We start from the raw sequence: 22,333 nt of genomic DNA on the forward strand, positions 1-22,333 counted from the left end.
TGGGTTTTTTCTTCAATTGAGCAATTCATGTTTATGTACGTTTTGTCATGGATTTCCAAATAGGGAGATTGTTAGGTTCTAAATATTTAGGAATAAATATTTAGGTTCTAATTTTATGTAAGTTGGCAAACCAAGAACCAAAACATGTCTAGTTTAAGATTTCTAAGTCTTAGAACAATGTTAGACATTGCTCATGTTGGTTCAAGTCAAGATTCAAGAACAATCAAGCTGCAGAAAGAAGAATTCAGAATCTACAAGGCCTGATTGATTGAGAAAAAGGCTCGACCAATCGAGAATCGATTTTTACAGAATTTAAATCAAGCCCAAAGCCCGTGAAAACGTCTAGGGTTTCAATTCAACTCTACTAAGTATAAAAGGAAAACCCTAAATACGTTTCAGAAGTTCTTGGAAGACCTGTGAGTTACTCTTATGAGATTTGTGAGATTTTGTAACCTTCTAACTTAACAAGCCTCTACCAAAAGAAGATTCTTATTTAAGAACTGGTGGAGTTAAGATCAACAACTGTTGATGGTCTAAAGCTTTGTGTGGGATCTCAAAGTCACAAACGTGGGTATTTGTGTGTGACAAATTCAGATAGAAGAGTTTGTATATTCGGAGCTACATGTGATTGCGTGAATAAGTACTATAAAAGGTAGCTTTCAATTTAGGGGAAAATCTATTGTAAAACTTTCATTCTATCCTAGTGAATTTGTTGCCTTGAGGATAGTTTAGATTAAATCCTCTCCAGGTTTTTTACCTTGAAACTGGACGGTTTCATTGGTTTTCCTAGGTCATCAGATTGCTTGTCTTATTTATTTTCCGCATTATGTGATATGATTATTTGTATTTAACCTAGCTCTGAATAATAAACCTAAGTAACAACTTGGTTAATTAATTAGGTTAAACAATTTGAGTACACATGGGTCTAAATGAACTAACAACAATTTGTAAAACCACGTCGTTTTGTTGAGTAATTTTTTTTTTTTTTTTTAAGCTTCTTTGGTTTAATCAATTTACTAGAATAGATAGAGCATTTTACACTTCTATGAGGGATGTCACATTTTTTAAAGTCCTCAGATGTCACGTATTAGAAGCTCTAAACATCCCAAAAGAAAAAAAATCTCAGCATGAGCTTCTATACATACATATTACAATGTGCAAAATAGTGTTGTTTTGCTGAGTAATTTTGTTATTTTATTTTACCTTTATATTAAGTTTCTTTGGTCTAATTCATTGCTTGTAATAGATAGGGTGTTTTACACGCCTAATTCCCCCCCCCCCCCCCCCCCGCGTCCCCAAATTGGTATTTGCTATGTGTTGGGGACATTTCATGAAGGGCAAAAAATCCAAGAACGACTCAAATCTCCGTTTGAGTTACAAGTGATTTTTTGTGTAGAGTCAAATCCAAAATTCTAATTGAATGATAAACAAAGGCTAATGGCGTATCACAAGATAGAAATCAAAATACAAATAACTAAAAATGCAGAAAAATGCTTAAAAACAACAGGTCTAAAACTTCGACCCATAAACAATAGGAAGAGGAAATTGAGAGATGTCGTGAGAGAGAGAGGGAAGGTTCCTTTGTATTAGTATCTCTACCTTCAAGCTTCAAAATAGTGAGAATATTTGTTGATTGAATGGGCTTTTGCTCTTATCGAGAATGAAAATTTTCGACCAATCACTAATTCCTACATCATCCATCAAGTCCACATAGTCTATTTGAAATGACCAATTACAAAGTGTCACGTGCTAATTAGTGGATCCCACTATTGTTATTTATAAACCAACAAAATTTTTTGAAGTGTCATTGAATAAAAATTACAAAGAATATTCAAGAGCCAATAACACGTTAACATGTGTTAATATTTAATTTAAAATGACATAAGCAATGTAATTAAATACTGTCATGTGTTGTTTTAAATTAAGACACTTTGGCTAATCAAATAACATCATGTGTCCTTTGGAGAATAAGACATAAATTTCATTCATTTAAATTATGATACATGTCACTACTAATAGCCAATCATGTGTCATCACACTCCTCAAGACTAATAAATAGAGATTCTCTTTGGTCTTGTAGGATGACATTTAGCACATTCTGATGCCTCGAAGTTATACTGGAATTAAGCTCCACAACTTCCAAGAACTTCAACATTCGAATACAAAAACATTCGAAGAGAAATCATTCAAATCATCCTCCTAGATCTTATAGTTCACTATAATCAAGGTCAAAAGCCTCCAGAAACTCCAAAAGACTATAAATTAGTGAATCTTTATAGATTCAAGCTTCTCAAGCCCTAAAGAACTTCCACCAAAAATCTTCAAGTGTGAAGAACATTCATCCAAATCATACTTCCAAGTCTCAGAGTGGTATTAGAATCAAGCTTCAAAACCTCTAGAAACTTCAAGAACTCTAATTAATCAATCAAAACTTCATCGGATTTAAACTCTAAAGCCCTGAGGAACTTTCACTACTAATTTTCGAAGATGAAGAACATTCGAAGAACACTTGAAGAACACGAAGAACAAAGATTTCCTACCAAGCTCATAGTTAGAGATTCATCGCAATTTTGTTCCAAAGATCTTTAAAACCACTTTCCAATAAAAGTGAGGACATCTTGTGTTTGAATCAAAACTACATCGACACAATTCTTGAATTGAAGTTTTTCCAAGGAGATCGAATCAAAGAATTATTCTATTGTATAAGAAATTAAATAATGAGAATGGTAATAACACATTCATTAGTACAAATTTGTATAATATATATATATATATATATATATATGAAATGGGTTCAAGTTACACCTGGTGTAATTTCACAAAAATTACACCTTTTTTGAACCTTTGATTTGTATTAGATCTAAGGGTGAAAAAAAACACTCATAGTCATGTATTTATTATTCTCTAGAAATTAGTAACTAAGTCATTAGCACTTCTTATTAAAAATAGAAAAATAAAAAAACTTCATTAACTCTGCTCTCCATCATCGTCTTCATCTTCTCTCCCTCTTTCACATGGTCTTGTGTTCTATATACTTTCACCCTCAACAATGGAAATTAAGGGCGAGTTCAGGAAACAAGTGAAATTATTATTATTATTTTATGTCCGGGAGTGTTTGATTGCTTCATTCATTTGCTACCATGTTTGAAGCTATTCTTTCATGGGGCCATGCTTTCCGCGTTGCACCACCAATGACAAATTGTTTGATTTCTTCGTTCATTTATTTATTATATTATATCCATTCTTTCCTATATAATTGTAGCTTGTATATGAAATTTGTGAAGTCTCTTTGATCTTAATTAGAAATAAGTTCTTAAAGGTAGCATATATGCTCTAGCTATATAGTTGACACAATGATTGATCTACTAAATAAAACAAATTCATTGAACCCGATACCTTTTTGGAGTGCTTCTACTGCTTTATATGCAGTTTATGTAAAGATATTTGGGGTTAGCCTAACAACTTTGTGTTTCTTGTTCTAGAGCGATTTGCCTTGGATCTTAGTTAGGTATAAAATTTAACAATTGTATAATTAAAGGTTGCCTAAAAGTACATAGAACACAAAGACTGCATGAGAGAGGGAGAGAAGATGTAGCTGATGATGGAGAGTAGAAAGTTAATGCTACTTTTTATTTTTCTATTTTCAATAAGAAGATTTAATGACTTAGTTACTAATATTATAGGGAACAATAATGACATGACCATGAGTTTTTTTCACCCTTAGATCTAGTACAAATCAATAGTCCAAAAAATGTGTAACTCTTATGAAATTACATCAGGTGTAACTTGAACTCATCTCTCTCTCTCTCTCTCTCTCTCTCTCTCTCTCTCTCTCTCTCTCTCTCTCTCTATATATATATATATATATATGATTATATCTCCTACCAATAAGTAATGTAAGATTACCCCTATTTAAGAAAGTGAAAAGATTAAGGTGATATGATATGTTTTGTAATCTTAGATTACTATAATGTTAGTGAAATCAAATGAACTAAACATCTTAATGATGTCACATTAAGGTAATGCGCATCACATTAAGGTCATATCACTGCAAACTAAATGCCTCTAATATAACATTAGAATGTAATGTAGTTTCAAGCGAACCAAACGCGTCTTAGAGATACCATCCTTTCTAGGCATCCAACTAATGTTCCTTCAACCCGGTCTAAGCCAAGAAGAGAGTGGTTCAAGTTTAATTGTGGTGCAGCCATAGGGAGCAGGTTCTTTATCATTTCTGTGGTTCGAGATTGGAGAGGGATGATGGTTTTAGCCGGTTCAAAAAAGGTTAATACCATCATCCCTCTCCAAGCGGAAGCAGAAGCAGAAGCAGAAGCATTATTGTGGCCTACCCAGTTAGCTATGGAGAATTAAGTTCCAAAGGTAATTATTGATGGTGACTCTAAGACATTTATGGTTGGAATTTCAAAAGTAGAAGATAGGTTTTGGAGGATTAAGAGTTGTATAGAGCAAAATGAGTTTATGTCATGTCATGTGGGTTATATTGCCCCCTTACAAGAGCAAAATCTAGTATCACAGCACAGAAGCTAATCTTGACCATTCATACTTACAACATGTGATGAGAAATAGTGATTATTAATCATATTCAACAACGTTGAAATGGAAACAGCATATTAATTCTTGCAACAGATTTATATTGTTGAACAAAGAAGCCAATAAGTATGATAGACAATTTCAAACAGAAGAAGTCACTCACAGTAATAAAACAACTATCAGCTTTATGGTTACAACATCCAAACACTGATTTTGAAGCTTCTGGCAACCCCTTTACAAAGTCATTAAATTCTTGCTATATTTTTTACTAGATAATGGGGCCAAAAGTATACCTTTTGGGCAGCTTCCCCTGTTGCTAGTTCAATTTGACCAAACCTCTTAAATCTTCCACCAACATCCGAAGTGAGCCAAAAAACAACAATTTCACCAGCATCTTTAATGAAATTTTCCCTACAAAAATACATTAATTAGATGAAAATTATCTTGATACTCTATAAGATTACCTGTAAGCTATATATACACATCAGCTTGCTCAACATTGTATGATAGGTTGCCAAAAAACAGGGTCTTTGATGCTGTTTAATCTTGAGGAGTAGCAGGGGTTTGGACAGCAAAAATTTATTAGAAATCATCACAAAATCTATGAAAATTTGATAATACAATTCCCAAAAGAGAAAGGCATAACACTGTAACAGCCAATCACGGTTTTCTTCTCAGATTTTGAATCAGTCTGCTTGGTTTTCGGTGACACAGCATCCTCCGCATCAGTATTCAGTTCAAGAGGTTATGGAGCTTGAGCAATAATAAGGACCAAAGCTATTATTGAAGATTCTAAATGTCTACGATTAAATTGATATTATAGACCTTAAGCATTAGTATCCACTTTTTAAATGGAATTCCCATAAGATGATGATCCTATCTAATTGATTAATTACTGTTTACGTGGGTGGCTTGAATTGCCACTGAAGCCCAAGCCCACTATTTGTATGTCGGTCAAGTATTACCGAATACAACTAGGAATACAATTCCTAGTAACAGCCGACCAATGACATATATATATATATATATAGATATTAGGTTTGTGTTGAAGGGGCAATAGAGATTATTCCAATTAACCTAGTGAGCAGTAGTCGCATGAGAGAAAATAGAGAAAAGAGAGGCAACCAGCTTTTATTCTTATTGTTTCTGTGAGAGAGTGCTAGGGTGTAATTGGGATTTGAGTTTCTTGAGAATGTTCTTGTGCTCTATTATATCTCCCTATTTTTTTTAATAGTGAAATTTCTCTGCCATCGCCGTGGAGGTAGGCAGTTTGCCGAACTACGTAAATTCTTGTGTTCTTTGTGTGTGCTTGTTATTTAGTTTTCATTTATTTACTGTTATTGATTTGAGTCCTAAGGTGCTATCTGCACAACAAGTGGTATCAGAGCCAGGTTAGGATTCAATCCTTTGGATATAGTAAATATGTCAAGCATAAAGTATGATGTAGAGAAGTTTTGTAGTAAAAGAAATTTTTCACTTTGGCAAAGACAGATGATGGAAATTTTTCACAAGGCCTTGCTTGGGAAGGAGAAGAAACCAGAAACGATGAAGGATGTAGAATGGGTAGAGACGAATGAGAAAGTAGCTAGCGCTATTCATCTCAACCTAGGTGATGAGATCATTCACAACATCCTAGAAGCAAAGACCGTAAAGGAGGTTTGGGAAAAACTAGAAGGTCTTTATATGAGAAAGAATCTGACGAAAAAGTTGTACGTGAAAAAGCAACTGTATAATTTGCATATGAAGGAAGGTTCAGATCTGTTGGAGTATCTCAACATGTTTAACATGTTGAACACCCAACTGTCAAGTTTTGGAGTGAATTATGAGGATGAAGATAAAGCATTACGCTTGTTATCGTCGCTTCCTACTTCTTTTGATTATCTAGTAACTACGTTGATGTACGGGAAAGAGACTATAGTACTTGAGGAGGTGACTAGTGCTCGCTTGTCACACATAAAGATGAAGCAAGATGGCGATGGTTCTCAGGCTGATGGACTTATTGTAAAGTCTGAGTTAAGCAATAAGGGTAGAAGCAAGTCAAGAGGACGAAACTCCAACAAGAACAGATCACAGTCTAAATCACGTGCAAAGAAATATGTAGAGTACTTTTATTGTCACAAGAAAAGGCACTGCAAGAATCAATGTAAAGAGTTGAAAAAGCATTTAGAGGAGAAGAAGAATGGAAAGAAGCTCCTAGAATCAGCTAGTGTTGCTGAAGAAATATTAGATGACAGTGAAGTTGGTGCAGATTTACTTTCAATCTCATCAAGTAACTATGTTCTATTGGAATCTTGGGTTTTAGATTTAGCATGCTCATATCATATGACTCCAAAGAAAGATTGGTTTGACACGTATAAGCCTTACAACAGTGGTATGGTCCAAATGGGTAATGATGCTACATGCCCGGTTATTGGAATTGGTACCGTGAAGATCAAGATGTTTAATGGAGTTGTGAGAGTTCTTAGTAATATTAGACATGTTCTAGATCTTAGAAAGAATTTAATTTCTTTAGGAGTACTAGATGATTTGGGCTATTCATACTCATCAAATGGTGGAATCATGAAGATTACCAAAGGTGCTTTGATGGTGATGAAGGAACAGAAAGTAAGCACACTTTACAGATTGATTGGGAACACAGTTGTAGGAAGAGTTGCTGTCATCACTTCGGTAGAGTCTAGCACTAACGACGCAAAATTATGGCATATGCGACTTGGCCATATTAGTGAACGTGGTATGTTAGAATTGCACAAGAGAAATTTATTGAAAGGGGTGAAGACATGCAAGCTAGACTTCTACAAGTATTGTTTGTATGGGAAGCAACATAGAGTCAGTTTCAAGAGAGGCTCTCATACAAGTAAGGGTGTTCTTGATTAAATTCATTCAGATGTTTAGGGCCTAGTATCAATTTCTTCTCATAGGGGTGCTCAATACTTCGTCAGTTTCATTGATAACTACTCTAGAAAGGTTTGGATTTATTTTATGAAGTATAAGTTTGATGTGTTTGGCATATTTAAAAAGTGGAAAGCACAGATTGAGAATAAGACTGGCAGGAAAATAAAATACCTTAGAACAGATAATGGACTAGAGTATAGAGATAAAGAATTCATAAGATTTTGTGAATTAGAAGGCATTACTCATCACTTCACAGTTAAAGGAACTCTACAACATAATGGGGTTGTGGAGAGAATGAACAAAACCTTAGCAGAAAGAGCCAGATGCATGAGATTGAATGCAGGGTTGCCTAAGGTGTTCTGGGCATAGACAGTTAACACAATAAGCCTCATTATTAATAGATCTCCATCATCAGCCATAGATTTCAAGATTCCAGAAAAGGTTTGGTCAAGTAGACCAGTTGATTATTCGAGTCTAAAAATCTTTGGTTGTTTAGCTTATGTGCATGCGCAGAGTGGAAAGCATTCTAAATTGGATTCGAAGTCAAGAAAATGTGTATTTCTTGGTTTTGAAAAAGGTGTTAAAGGCTATAGGCTTTGGTATCCAATCTCAAAGAAAACAGTGACCAGCAGAGATGTCATATTTGATGAAGCATTTATGTTGAAACAGAATGAAGCAGAAACTTGTGATGATAATGCACAGGAGAAATTAACTGTTGAGGTGGACTTTGACGAGAATAGTTCACCTAGTGATAAGGGTGATGTTGAAATTGATCCATACCAGCAACAAGAAGAGCCTTATTCAATTGCTAAAGGTAGAGAGAAGCAAGTTCACAAAGCACCACAGAGATATGGGTTTGAAGACATGATTAGTTTTGCTCTCGTAACCAGCGGTGGAGATCCATTCACTTTCAAGGAGGCTATAAATAGGAGAGACAATGATAAATGACTTGTAGCAATGTCAAAAGAGATTGAGTCACTACAGAAGAATAAGACTTGGGATTAGTGAAATTGCCTTAGGGAAAGAAGTCTATTGGTTGCAAGTGGATATTCCGCAAGAAAAAAGCATTGTCAGAAAAGGAAGGTGAAAAATTCAAGGCACGGTTAGTGGCTAAGGATTACTCACAGAGAGAAGGAATTGATTATAATGAGATTTTTTCACCAGTTGTGAAGCACACCTTAATTCGAGTAATCCTAGGATTTGTAACAATGCATGACATGGAGTTAGAGCAGCTAGATGTGAAGACCACATTCCTCCATGGAGATTTAGAAGAAGAGATTTACATGCAACAGCCCGAAGGCTTCAAAGAACCTGGCAAGGAAGATTATGTTTGTCTGTTGAAGAGATCATTATATGGCTTGAAGTAGTCTCCTAGGCAGTGGTACAAATTGTTTGATTCATTCATGGTCACACATGGGTACATGTGCTGTGAGTATGATTGTTATGTTTATTTTAAAGTACTTGCTGATGGCTCTTATATATTTCTTGCTCTATATGTTCATGACATGTTAGTAGCTGCAAAAAGTAAGCAAGAAATTATGAAGTTGAAGTCTTTGTTGAGTAGTGAATTTGACATGAAGGATCTTGGAGCTATCAAGAAAATCCTTGGGATAGAAATTCACCGAGATAGAGGGGTTGGAAAATTATGGTTATCTCAGAAGGGGTATCTTAAGAAGGTGTCAGAGAAGTTTAGTATGCTTGATGCAAAACATGTTAGTACACCACTTTCTGCCCATTTTAAATTGTCCTCACAGTTGTGTCCAAGTTCAGATGAAGAGTTAGAGTATATGTTTAAAGTGCCATATGCGAATGCAGTTAGGTGTCTCATGTATTTGATGGTGTGCAGTAGGCCTGATATTTCTCATTCAGTCAGTGTGGTTAGTAGGTATATGGCAGATCCAGGCAAAGAGCATTGGAATGCAATAAAGTGGATCTTTAGATATCTTACAAGCACTAGTGATTTCGATATCCTATTTGATCAGAGAGCTAGTACAGAAGCTGTGGGTTATGTGGATTCCGACTATGCAAGGGACCTTGATTCTAGATAGTCCACGACAGGCTATGTCTTTAGGTTTGCTGGTGGCCCAATTCGCTGGAAGTCTATGCTACAAGATGCAGTTGCTTTATCCACTACAAAAGCAGAATATATGGCGATGACAAAGGCAGGAAAAGAAGCCGTTTGGCTTAGTGGACTGGTTAATGAGCTTGGCTTCAAGCAGGATAGCATGGTGCTACATTGTGATAGTCAGAGTGCAATTCATTTGGCAAAGAATCAAGTATATCGTGCAAGAACAAAGCATATTGCTATGCGGTATCACAAGATCAAAGAATGGGTTTCGTCTGGTGATATATCTTTGTCAAAGATTCTCACCAGTGAGAATGCCTTTGATATGTTAACAAAACCAGTTCCAACAAACAAGTTCAAGCACTGCTTGGACTTGATTGGTGTTTGCAGCTTGTAAGCCCTTAAGGGGCTAAGGTGGAGGCGATGGAGGAGTTTGCTCATGCAACTTGATCAATTGAAGCCAAGGTGGAGATTTGTTTACGTGGGTGGCTTGAATTGCCACTGAAGCCCAAGCCCACTATTTGTATGTCAGTCAAGTATGACCAAATACAACTAGGAATACAATTCCTAGTAACAGCCGACCAATGACATATATATATATATATATATTAGGTTTGTGTTGAAGGGGCAATACAGATTATTCCAATTAACCTAGTGAGCAACAGCCACATGAGAGAAAATAGAGAAAAGAGAGGCAGCCAACTTTTATTCTTATTATTTCTGTGAGAGAGTGCTAGGGTGTAATTGGGATTTGGGTTTATTGAGAATGTTCTTGTGCTCTATTGTATCTTCCTATTTTTTTTATAATAAAATTTCTCCGTCATCGCCATGGAGGTAAGCAGTTTGCCGAACTACGTAAATTCTTGTGTTCTTTGTGTGTGCTTGTTATTTAATTTCTGCTTATTTACTGTTATTGATTTGAGTCCTGGGGTGCTATCTGTACAACAATTACAATTAAGCAAAATATTCCTTACCATTTTTTTTTATTGGTAAGTTACACATGCTTGTATCTAGGATCATGGACCATGTAGCTTCAATTTGGTAACTCCACGTAGGACAAATGCCCAAAAAATATTGTCAAGTTGTGTTCTACCACTACAGATTTCATTTTATGCAATGTCACTCCACCAAAACACAAATATATAGAAACACACAAACTGCAGGCACATAAATTTACATTTTTCTTTGGAGTCTTGGAGGGTTCTTCCTCACTTTCTTCATCAGATTCATTTGTATCTTCCTCTGATTCCTCATCTGAACTTCTACTTTTCATTGAATCTTGAGCGTGTTGCAGGGTCAAAAATAAGAAATGTGGCTAAATGTCGAATATTAAGAACTAGTGCAAAGCTAATGGGAATTACACAAGATGATCCTCAACACTACAGCCAAACATGGAATGGACAAAAAAAAAAAAAAAAATAACACCACTCAACTTCAAAAAGAAAATCACATCTGATACAGATCTGAGTGCCATTGCTGATGACCAGTAACTGTGCATAATAGTGAGGTTGATGTGAAGTTGAAGAAATTATTCAGATAAATTAATGAAACACAAAGACATAGAGATCACAAAAACGCAAGACATACAGGAACTTCACTTAGATCAGGCAAATGAAAAATAAGCAAACAAATATACAGCATCCATAATAATTTGAAATCAAAATCCAAAATTTAGCAAAAATACTATGTAATCTACTAGCTACGTCATTCCATAAAGGAAAGGGCAAGACAAACAGACCCTTTTCTTCTTCTGAATCACTATCAGAGGAACTGTCACTGTCATCCACTTTCTTTGTAGCATCTGGTTCCTGCATATGCACATGCAGAGAATGTTCAAGTAAAAGTTGGCTCATAATATATTATAATAATAAATCACTATTTTTTAAGTCAATCGGTAATGAGAATAAAGCATCAGTAACGTTTTACAGGAACTTTGATTAGATTAGGCAAACCAAGAACAAAGCATAACAATTGTTCATAATCATAATCACTATTGTTTAATGGCTGCTAAATTGTCACTCTTTTGAGGGGGGGCCTCAGTACAAATCATTTGTAGCGAAGGCTTGCCCTTTTTTTATGTTATGAAGGTTGTTCTTGAAACTTCAATTAAGTTGCCAATCCATACTAATATGTAAAATTCCATCACTTATCAAACACATGCAAGTCCAGCCAGGAAGGTATTGTATTTGTAATGGCCCTAATTCTGAATTTCCTCCTCTTTCTTTCACTTCATGTTTTAATAATAAAATCTTCTCAATGAATCGATATCGTTATAACTCGTCTTCTTTTTCTTTCCCTTCTTCCCACTCCCAGCATTTACACATTCATTCTGAAAGGCAGTCAAACATCGGCACTCTCTCCCAAATCAGTTCATGATGGATGGTTAATTCTATTAAGTTGCAACTTAGCAGCATTAATTAATGTTTTCTTTCCTTCTCCTATAAATAAACCATGCAACCATTCACAAATGATGGCAGCACTGGCAGAGAATCCAATCCTACATTTTTTTTTTCTTTCTCCACAGTTTCTGCTTTGAGTGAAAGCTTTTTGCTCAGCTCTCATTTTCCATTCCACCAATTCCTACACTACTCCGAAGAAACTCAAACCCTTTCCTCTTCCATTTTCTTCCACAAACATACTTTCCATGACCCGATACCATCTCATTTATTTATTTCCTAGAAATCCCATAAAAAGCAGAGAGAGTAGTATGTTACTATTATTGTTGCACATGGCTAGTTACACACTGCCATACACAGTTGCACTTCTAATTGTGATACATGACTTTAGTTGTGTGACCATACACGGCGTGTAACTATCACCATTCTTAGTATGTAGTCTCGACTATAGTACACCACCCAACACCTGTAGGGCTGGCCCTAGGCCTAGGCCAATTAGGCCATTGCCTAGGGCCCCCTACTAGAGAAAGGCTCAAAATTTGGGAGGCAATTTTTTTTTTTTTTTTATATATAAATATTTTTGGGAGATATTAAAAAAAAAATTTAGTCTACATTTTTTTTTTTCAGTATTAAGAAGTGGCAATTTTTTTTTTTTTTTTATATATAAATATTTTTGGGAGATATTAAAAAAAAAATTTAGTCTACATTTTTTTTTTTCAGTATTAAGAAGGCCCAAAGAATTAAATAACGCTAGAGATAGAGATAAGACAAATTTAAATAAATAGATCTTACAAATAGACGTGTTACTAATCGCAAGTAATTCAAATAGGAAAATGTTAAAAATATTATAAATTTTACTACATAACTTTTATTTATTATTTTTATACAAGATAAAAATTCTACTCTAGCCTAATCTAAATGTATATATGTGTGAAGTTCCTCCTTGGAAACTTGAACCTCGGCCCTTGCCCTTCACACTTTACAAGCACTTATACTTGTGGATTGACCATTGTGCCAAAGGTGTGCGGTGGTCTACATAACTTTTATAATTTGATGTGACAATGAATATTGATAGGTCAAAAATATATTGACCCCTTTTGATAAATTAATCAATTAATTATCCAAGTGAATTAATTAGATTCAATTACATGCAATAAGCATGGTAGCACAAACAAATCACCAACTAAGTTAAATGCATCGGAAAATAAATTTAATACAGGTGATTAGTTTACGAATGGAGAAAACCACCGAGGAAAAACTCCACTAGGTGAATTTAAGGTCAGCACTCCCGAGAATTCACTACTTACAGTTGAACCCTTAACCCAATACCTAATTGGACTTGTAGTGTAGCGGCAATCTCTCCTTTCAATGTACGGCTCCCAGTACATGACTAACCAATAATACACGAATCCCAGTACGTGACTAACACACTAACTTGAGGAAGATGTTGGCTGCAAAGTTCTTCAATTCATCCAATAATAAAGATCAAGAAGCTCCTTGGTTACAAAACCTTTGGCGCAAAGACACAGTAACTTCTAGAGAGAATATATGATGAATTAGGGCAAAATGTCTCCAATCATAATTTGCATGCACAATTACTTTGCATCAAGTTGCATCACTTGTGACAGCATTTAAAATAATCCTTATATATGTCTAGGATTATGAGAAAAAAAAGCTCTACACAAATACTCATGGATATACATGAAATCAGATCTGGAAATTCTAATTTTGTAATTCTCGACAGATTCAGCTTCTGTCGAGCTTCAACATTAGACCTCGATAGAAAGGGTTCTATCGAGATATCTGTCAAGCTTTAATGAACAACACTTCTTCACTTGTTTCTTTGTCAGACTTGCATAGTTTCAATACTAAATTTGAATACTTGTTTCTTGAAATATTAAACCCATCCTAGATTTACTCAATTACAAGTAAAGTGCGTTTTGTCAAAGGATTAGCTAATTTACATAACATATGTCTCTAACAATTCTCACATGTCCTAACAAATATGATAGGTGGACTTCAAAAAACTATTAAATGCATTTTTGAATGAATTTTTGTAATTGGTGATATATCTTTGTAATTCTCATGTTGTAAAATGTATAATATCTCAAGTATTTTGTAAGTCTCATGTTATTGATCACATCGATTACAACATCAGTTTGTAGTAAAATTTGTTATAACTTTAGCATTTTCTAAAAAAAAAAAAAAATTAAAAAGTAAAAAAAATGAATTAAAAAAATTATTATATAAAATTTTAGTTAAATATTATTTAAGTGATAACATAAAGGCCCCATTTGAAAATTTTGCTTTAGGCCTCTGAAATGTTTGGGCCGGCCTTGGACACCCACATCATTCATCTTTAATATGGATAGTTGTAAAATTGTTATACGACAATTTGTTTTTACTGCAAGTCACTAATTATTGTTACACATGGCTAGTCACACACTGTCATACACACAGCTGTGTAATTGTGATACACAAATTTTGTTGTGTGACCATATCCAGCATGTAAGTGTCACCATTTCTATTCTGTAGTCTCCACTCTAGAGTCTGTACAGTACACCACCCAACACCCGCAACTAGGGATGGCCATGGGTAGGGTATGGATTAGGTATACCCATACTTGACCCGAAAAGTTTACCCATGGATACCCAATTATCAATACCCATTAATATCCATACCCGAATCTTACCCGAATATATTATCCATGGATATCCATACCCTACCCGAAACTCGAAACCCATTTAATTTTTTTTTTAATTCAAAACATTTTAACATAAAAACTAACCAATCTTAGAAAAAGAAAAAACTAATCAATAAAAAAAATTTATGGATTAGTTTGTATCTGCTTCTTTTTTTTTTTTTTTTGAGATAGAGATAGAAATTTTATTAGATAAAAAATAAAATAAAGAAGCAACATTTTCCCCTGCCTCTTCAGTTGTTTGCCAAGCAAATGGCAACTCCTAAAATAAAGTCACTTTTAGGCTTTTCAGTGTAAAATATTTCCACTGGATGAAGCCTCCCTAGAACATTCATAAGTGGTGCATCAAAATAACTTTGAAAATTTCAGCCTCAAAAGTAGCACTCATTACAACTAGCTTCAGATCAGATCTATTTGTCAACACTTACTTTAGAAGTCCAAACAAAATATCAGTTGCCAATGTTCTTTCGTGAGCCTCATCAAGAATTAGATGCAAAATATTAAAAAGTAAAATAAAACAAAGAAGCAACATTTTCCTCTGCCTCTTTAGTTGTTTGTCAACAAATTCCAACTCCTAAAATAAACCACAAAATACTACTATTTCCATGGTAGTGAAGATCAGCATGTAACATTGCATTCCCATCATGAACTCTAACAGTGCAGGACCTGTCAAAACAAACATAAATAATATTAAAAATCTAATGTAGTGATTCATTAGATTTTTATGGTAAATATAAGATAACACTACATCTCATTACTTAACTATATTATGATCAGAACACTACTCATAGCATGAACTACTAACAACCAGCACTTCTTAAGAAGAAAAAACAAATTACTGAAGACAAGCAACATTCATTGAGAGTAAAAGGCTATTCAATACCTTCTGTAAATTACCAACATTGATTCTATCTATTTAATCTCCATTTGTCATAGAAAAACCTGACACAAATGACACAATAATCCTATTTCAACAATACAACAATATAAGACATTTATTTTTGCCTTTATAGATCTCATGACTTGTGCATGACAACAAGCATGCGGAAGCCAAGCCACAACAGGGCAACACTAATCTCCCTGCTCCCCTGGCAGCAGGTGACAGTAAGTCACACAAAGTCTGAGATATTTGATACCTAATAAGATACACAATAAAGCTCAGAGAATTTTTCCTAAAAGAAAAAAAGAAAATGGATGAATGATAAAAGCAAATTGATAACCCTTTTCACTTAAGAATAGGAAACTATGCTCCATAAACAGTGAACAGTTAAGTTTCTCATGTACCATACAAAGCATATATTGATTGTTAGACAAGAATCATACATCGAGGCAACCCTCTGATTTGTGCAAACTACCAAGACAAACGTGAGCCTATTGTACAAAACCAACAAAATAATACAGTGGACAACCAACAACAAGCTCATTTTTAGTTTGTTCCATGTTAAAGTATGTATATCAGTGTTGTGGAGCTTATTTATGCAGTTTTCAAGTAAATAGGTAAGCAATGCATTCCTTTAGAAAGTATATGAATCAAACTATCAGAAGTACAAAACTTATAAATTTCTAACAAAGAATTTAAGAAATACCATTGTCTCAAATAGAAAGGGAATGTTATTCCAAACATAGACCAAAATCAAGGATAATAATACCTATCCATTAGTCTAAAAGCTCCATGGCATGACATTCCTCTAGTTCATCTTCTTCATAATCATCAAGAATGTTTTGAATGGTAGCATCTTTTAGTACACCTTTAAGTTCGCTCCATAACCAACTCTGCCCACACATCAATGCTTCTAAGGTATCGTGATGAAGACGGCTACGATGTGGACTCAACAATCTCCCGCTAGTGCTAAAAGCTGACTCTGAGGCAACTGTTGTCATAGGAATAGCCAAAATATCCCTTGCAATGCGTTACAAGGTAGGATACTTACTAGCATTACGCTTCCACCAACCTAAAACATCAAATTGTTTAGTTCTAGGTGCCACTTTCTCACTAGTATAAAGTTCAAACTCCGATATAATATCCCTACTCCTTTGGCCTATGTTAGTAGTTGCATTACTAACAAACAAATCATAGTCTCTCATTGTATCATCATGTTCAGGTGCAGCACTTGATGTAGATGTAGAAGATGAAGCTTGAGAATAAATGACTCATCTATCAATGTTTTCTAAGTCATACTCCGCAAACAACTCAAAAAGAAGGTTCTTAACCTTGTCAATTTCTTCGTTAGCATTACTACCATACATTTTATTAAAATAAAATGTCAATAACATCAGTTTATATCTTGGATCTAAAACAATAGCCAAACAATAGCCAAACTCATGATATCATGAACGTCACTCTAATATTTATGAAACTTAGCTAACATCTTTGCTACCATTTTCTTAACCAACTCATCTTCACTTGAAAGCCACTGATTTAATTCCAACTTCAACCGGAAGACTGAAGGAAAATAATGATTAGCCGTAGGGTAGGCAGTACCAGAAAGCAACTCAGTAACTTTATGAAAGTAACCCAACTTCTCACAAACAATTTGTGCTACCTCCCAATCCCTATTAGTTTGAGCAAATTGATACTGAGGCTCACAACACAGTAAACTGGGAAAAACATCTTTATAAATCAAGGCAGTTGAAAGCATCAAATATGTAGAGTTCCAACGAGTCCTACAATCAAGTACCAATTCCTTAGTACTTGCAATATGTGATTGGCGAGATATTTTTTCAAAAATTTCTGTTCTTTTTGGTGATTGTGTCCAAAAATATACACTACTTCGAACCTTCTCAATACCATCACCAATTACATTCAAACCCTCTTGAACAACCAAATTCAAAATATGTGCTGCACAACGCATATGCAACAATTTTCCACCTAAAATAAGTGAACTAGCTTGAAGCTTATCCGAAACAAGTTTCATCATGCCATCATTGTTGCTAGCATTATCTACAATTATGGCAGATAACTTTAAATCAATGTTCCAATCAGAAAGACACTCCAAAAGGATTTTAGAAAGAGAATACTTATCATGTGGAGATGGCATACAAATAAACCTAAAAAAATAAACATAAATATGATTAACTAAAGAAAGTAGAAAGTTAATAAGCTTGCCTAAGAATCTAAAAACTAGTACAACAAAATGACTCAAAGAAAAATAATACCTTATAACTCAACTTTCCAAAGTCCAAGAGTCATTTATGTAATGCGCTGTGATTATCATGAATGACCTCTTACTATTGTTTGCAATCCACAAGTCCGTTGTGACTGCAACTTTACTTGCATTCTTGTCAATTTCTACCATAGTCTTCTGCTTCTTTTCATTATAATTTTTTTTGATATCTCACTTCAATGTGTTTCTTCCTACTATCTTAAAATTTGACCGAAGACCACCAACAAAATCCCGAAACCCAACATGATCAACAATTGCAAGAGGGTACTCATGCAAAATGACCATTCGGGCAAGGTCCCTCCTCGAAGCCTTCCGATCCTCTTCATTAAAAACACTAGGGCTTGAGATCCCCTTACTTCTTGCCCTATTGTGTTGTTTGACAAGAAATTGCTTCCTAATATTTGTTCCTTCCCCCGGAAGTGCTTCCTTCGGAGCACTTGGACAACTTTTTGTAATGTGCAGTTTTAAATGAGTCGTCCCTGATGTACTTGCTCCAGCCATAAGTCTTCCACAGTAGTTGCATTGAGCCTTAACTTTCCCATCAATATTCTTCTTCTTAAAATGATTCCATATGTCTGAAGTTGTTCTTCTTTTAGTGCCTTGTTGTTGTGGATTCTCAACCGGAATGGACTCAACTTCCTCTCCAAACAACGATTGTGATTCTGATGTCGTGCTAGTTGGGGGCCTTGGGGCTGGGGTTGAGGCAGAGGATGTGGTAGACATGTAGGTAACTGCAAAGAGAGATAGAAAGATTAATTGTTCAACCATTATAGTGGTCCAATTTGATTTCTTTTCAAATGTGTATAGAGTACAGACTAATTGTTCAACCATTAAAAGAATACATAAAAAAAAAATGAGAGAAAATGAAACACTCTAATTCAATTTCAATTTTGAATGGTAGCCACAACAAGTTAAAGTTAAACAAGAAATTGAAAACGCTTGAAGAATTTGATTTCTTAAACAACAAGCCGTAGGGTAGGCAGTACCACAAAAACTGCATAATAACATGAAAGTGGTCCAATTTGATTTCTTTTCAAATGTGTACAGAGTACAACTAATTGTTCAGCCATTAAACAAGAAATTGAGAACGCTTGAAGAATTAACAAGCCTTACATGCTCCGTTTGTGAAAAAACTTAGACAGATTCACTCCTCTCTATAAATAGACATATCCCCACATAGAATCAAACACCTTAATGCAGTCAAAAACCAAATCTAACACATGCCCAGTTGATAAAATTCAATCAAAAACCAAAATTGACACATACCGAGCTGAATTCAAACTCTAAATCAAAATCTAACACACACCCATACGATAAATTCAACAAGACAACACAAGCAAACAACATGCAAAGAACAAAAAACTCACTAGTTGACAAATTTAGTCTAGAAAAGGAAACAAAAGCTAATTATCAACAGAATCCTCCCAAAACGTCAAACCCAGATACCCACAGAAAAGAATTTTCTTTTGAAGCCAAACTAGCAAAAGAGGGAAAAAGAATGAATCATTTACCTAAGGAAAGAGAGCGGTAGGAAGACCCAGTTGATTTGTAGAGAACGAGGAACGAGCATCAAGCAAAAAATCGATATCAAAACCAATAACTGTGCGTATATGTGAGAGACAGAACCTTCCCAAAACGTCAAACCCAGAAACCACTAGTGCAGAAGCAATGAGGAGGGACACAGAGAGAGAGAGTGACGGTGAGGACTGAGGACTGAGGAGAGGCAGAGAGAGTGTGACTGTGTGAGTGACGGTGAGAGTCTGAGAGAGGTTTAGGGTTTTTTTTTTTTTTTTTTTTTTTTTTTTTTTTTTTTTTTTTTTTTTTTTTTCGAGTCAGGTTTGGATAATATCCATACCCTACCCGAAAAATTCGGTAATATCCATACCCTACCCGATTAGGCTCTACCCATGAAGAACCGGGTATTACCCAAATATTTGGATCGGGTAGGGTTGGATATCCATTACCCAAGGGTATGGCCATCCCTACCCGCAACATTCATCTTTAATACGGGGAGTTGTAATATTGTTATACGAAAATTCGTTTTTACTGCATGAAGCTCAAATCCTCTCCCACCATCCACAGACTTTTCTCATTCATCTTTAATAGGCGAGTCTTAAAGTTGTTATAGACCTGTCGTTTACTGATTAACCAGAACTAGGAAGGCAATTTAAAAACGGTCTGTCGTTTTATCCATAATAATATTTAAAAAAAAAAAAAAAAGGCATGTCGTCTTGGGACCCATCCCATCCCACCGACTCAAGTAATCTTACAACGGTCATTTCGAATTTTATTTAAATACTTCCCGTCAAATTGAATTATTCAACAATTTCAATAGCAAATACTTAATACCCAACATTTCTCTCCCTCTCTCTCAATATTGATAGTTCGCTCTTGATAATCAAAAAAAGATTGCTCGCTCCTGGGAAAACAAAAACAAAAGCCATTGTTTTCTTTTGTGTTTTTTTAGTATCTAGTATTATCGTGCTTTCTAGTTCCATGGGTTCAACAAAAAGAAGGGGAAGTACTGCGATGAAGACAGATTTGTCTCTGTTGGAGGACATGAGCCATGATATGGAGGATCGTACTATTGCTCCCACTCGGTCTAAATTTGGCGCGTTGGTTGAGGTCTCAATCGTTGCCAGAGAGAAACTTCAAAATTTTCAAAGGTTGTTCCAAGAAAAGGCTCTCAAGAAGCCAGTCTCTGTGCCTGTTGGAAATAAGCAATCAAGATTTGGAGACGATGATGATGACCAAGATTGGAGTTTGGAATCGGAATGGGAACCCAAGAAAAAGAACCCAATGCAAGAAAAGGTGCTCATGAACACTGCTGTTCCTGTTCCAAAGCGAGCAAGATTCAGAGATCAACAACATTTGGAGCCGCCGCCCAATCTGCCTCAAAAATTCAAGGATGTGATCAAAGAAATGGGTGGGAGTGATGAATTGCTGGTGATTCAGAAAAAGCTGTTCATGACTGACACAAACACGAATAAAAACTGATTTTCAATACCGTTCAGGCAAATACTGTCGAAGGATTTCTTGACTGAAGAAGAGAAAAAGAAGCTTGGAGAAGGACAAAAAATCAAAGCGCCACTCATCGATCCCGAGCTCCGAAGTCATGATATATTTTTGGTTCAGTTGAACGACCCTGCTATGTATGCGCTGAGGTTCACTTGGAACAATGTTCATAAGTGGAATGAGCTCAAGAAAGATGATGTCGTGTAACTCCGGTCATTCCGGGCTTGCCAATAAGCTTGTGATGATGCTTCTTCTTCAGGTGAAAACAAAAGAGAGCTTGTTTTGCCCTTGTGTTGGTTCAGAAAGCAAAGGATGAAAAAGCAATTGCATGAAACAACCTCCGAGGATTTTATTAATATTTTTATGGTATTAAATGTTGTACTAGAGAATTATTTTGAGGATATATAATATTGAGCTTGATCCTTCTTTCCCCAAGCTTCTAGACACCCTCTCTATCTTTTGCTTATACAGTATATTACTAAAAATCACAGTGAGAGGAGATGAAACTCAATAGAAAGCATCCTTTCAAGCCTCGTAAAGCATTCCAACCTCAATACGCTGCTGTAATGGTACCCCCAGAGCATGCAGGGCAGACCGACAATTGTTGTGCATAACTTCGTAAAATGCAAGCATGATTCGGTCAAACCAGCCACAGTTTTTGTGGAACCTTGTCTTCCCTCTGACGTGAACCACCCCAGCCAGCTTTGCTTGTTCCAAATCAGAAACCACTTCTTGGATCTCCACAGGATCATATGTTAGACCATCCGAGCAGCCCTGTAGATTCATCGGCAAGCATTTGGTAACTTGACTTACAAAATCATCTCCTTCAAGATTTAAGGAATCTGCATAGCCATACTGAATCACACACCCATAAACCCCATTTAGGCCCAGTTTCTTGATGACGATCCTCTCATGTGGGGCAACCTCAGGAACCGGCAAATATCGAAGAGTTGTGAATATGCTGACCTCGTGAAGGGATTTCATGTTTTTTATGTAGTGTCCAAGAACAGGAGTAAGTCCATCTTGAATGTTAGTATAAAAGAAGCACAATCCAGGAACCCTTTGGACACCAAGGTTGGATAAAAGCTCTCTTAGTCTCTCCAAAGTTATCTTGTGAGTCAACTCATACTCTAGCTTGCTCTGTCTCCCATAAAACCAGCCAAACATAATAACAGCAAGAATGAAGGATATGGCAAAAGGAATCCATCCACCTTCATAAATTTTAGTGCACACTGCACTCACATAAACACCTTCCATCACAAATGAAAGTTCAAAATGGGTATGAAACACCCTTGAACGTTTAGACCACAAATAATAAAATTACTAATTCAAGCTTTATATCAAATAATTAATGTGCGGAACATGATAACAAGCTCATAACATAATTGATAAACAATCTAAGCCAAATATAAACACATCCACAACAATAAATATAAGGCAAAGATAAAGGAAAGGAAGATGCAAACACACGGACAACACACGATGTGTTATCGAAGAGGAAATCGAAGTCCTCGGCGTAAAACCTCTCCGCCGCCCTCCAAGCAGTCAA

General features: G+C 35.5%; 2 protein-coding genes across 2 annotated transcripts in view; both read right to left on the bottom strand.

The window, feature by feature from the left end:
• Positions 1 to 10,418: 10,418 nt before the first annotated feature.
• On the bottom strand, positions 10,419 to 18,492 carry LOC136069722 (zinc finger BED domain-containing protein RICESLEEPER 3-like). The gene is made up of 7 exons (XM_065778522.1): positions 17,981 to 18,492; positions 16,973 to 17,653; positions 16,537 to 16,715; positions 15,204 to 15,271; positions 11,247 to 11,316; positions 10,686 to 10,786; positions 10,419 to 10,445 (listed from the first exon to the last, which is right to left on the bottom strand). Exons 1-7 carry the CDS (start codon positions 18,490 to 18,492, stop codon positions 10,419 to 10,421), a joined length of 1,638 nt encoding a protein of 545 aa, XP_065634594.1.
• A 2,817-nt stretch (positions 18,493 to 21,309) lies between these two features.
• LOC111987200 (probable potassium transporter 17) overlaps positions 21,310 to 22,333 on the bottom strand; it is a 32,414-nt gene continuing 31,390 nt past the window's right edge. Inside the window, 1 exon segment of the mRNA XM_065778523.1 lies at positions 21,310 to 22,047. Within this exon segment, the coding sequence (XP_065634595.1) occupies positions 21,310 to 22,047 (738 nt within the window).

This window comes from Quercus suber, unplaced genomic scaffold (genome assembly GCF_002906115.3).
Source record: "Quercus suber isolate HL8 unplaced genomic scaffold, Cork oak 2.0 scaffold_185, whole genome shotgun sequence".
NCBI lineage: Eukaryota > Viridiplantae > Streptophyta > Magnoliopsida > Fagales > Fagaceae > Quercus > Quercus suber.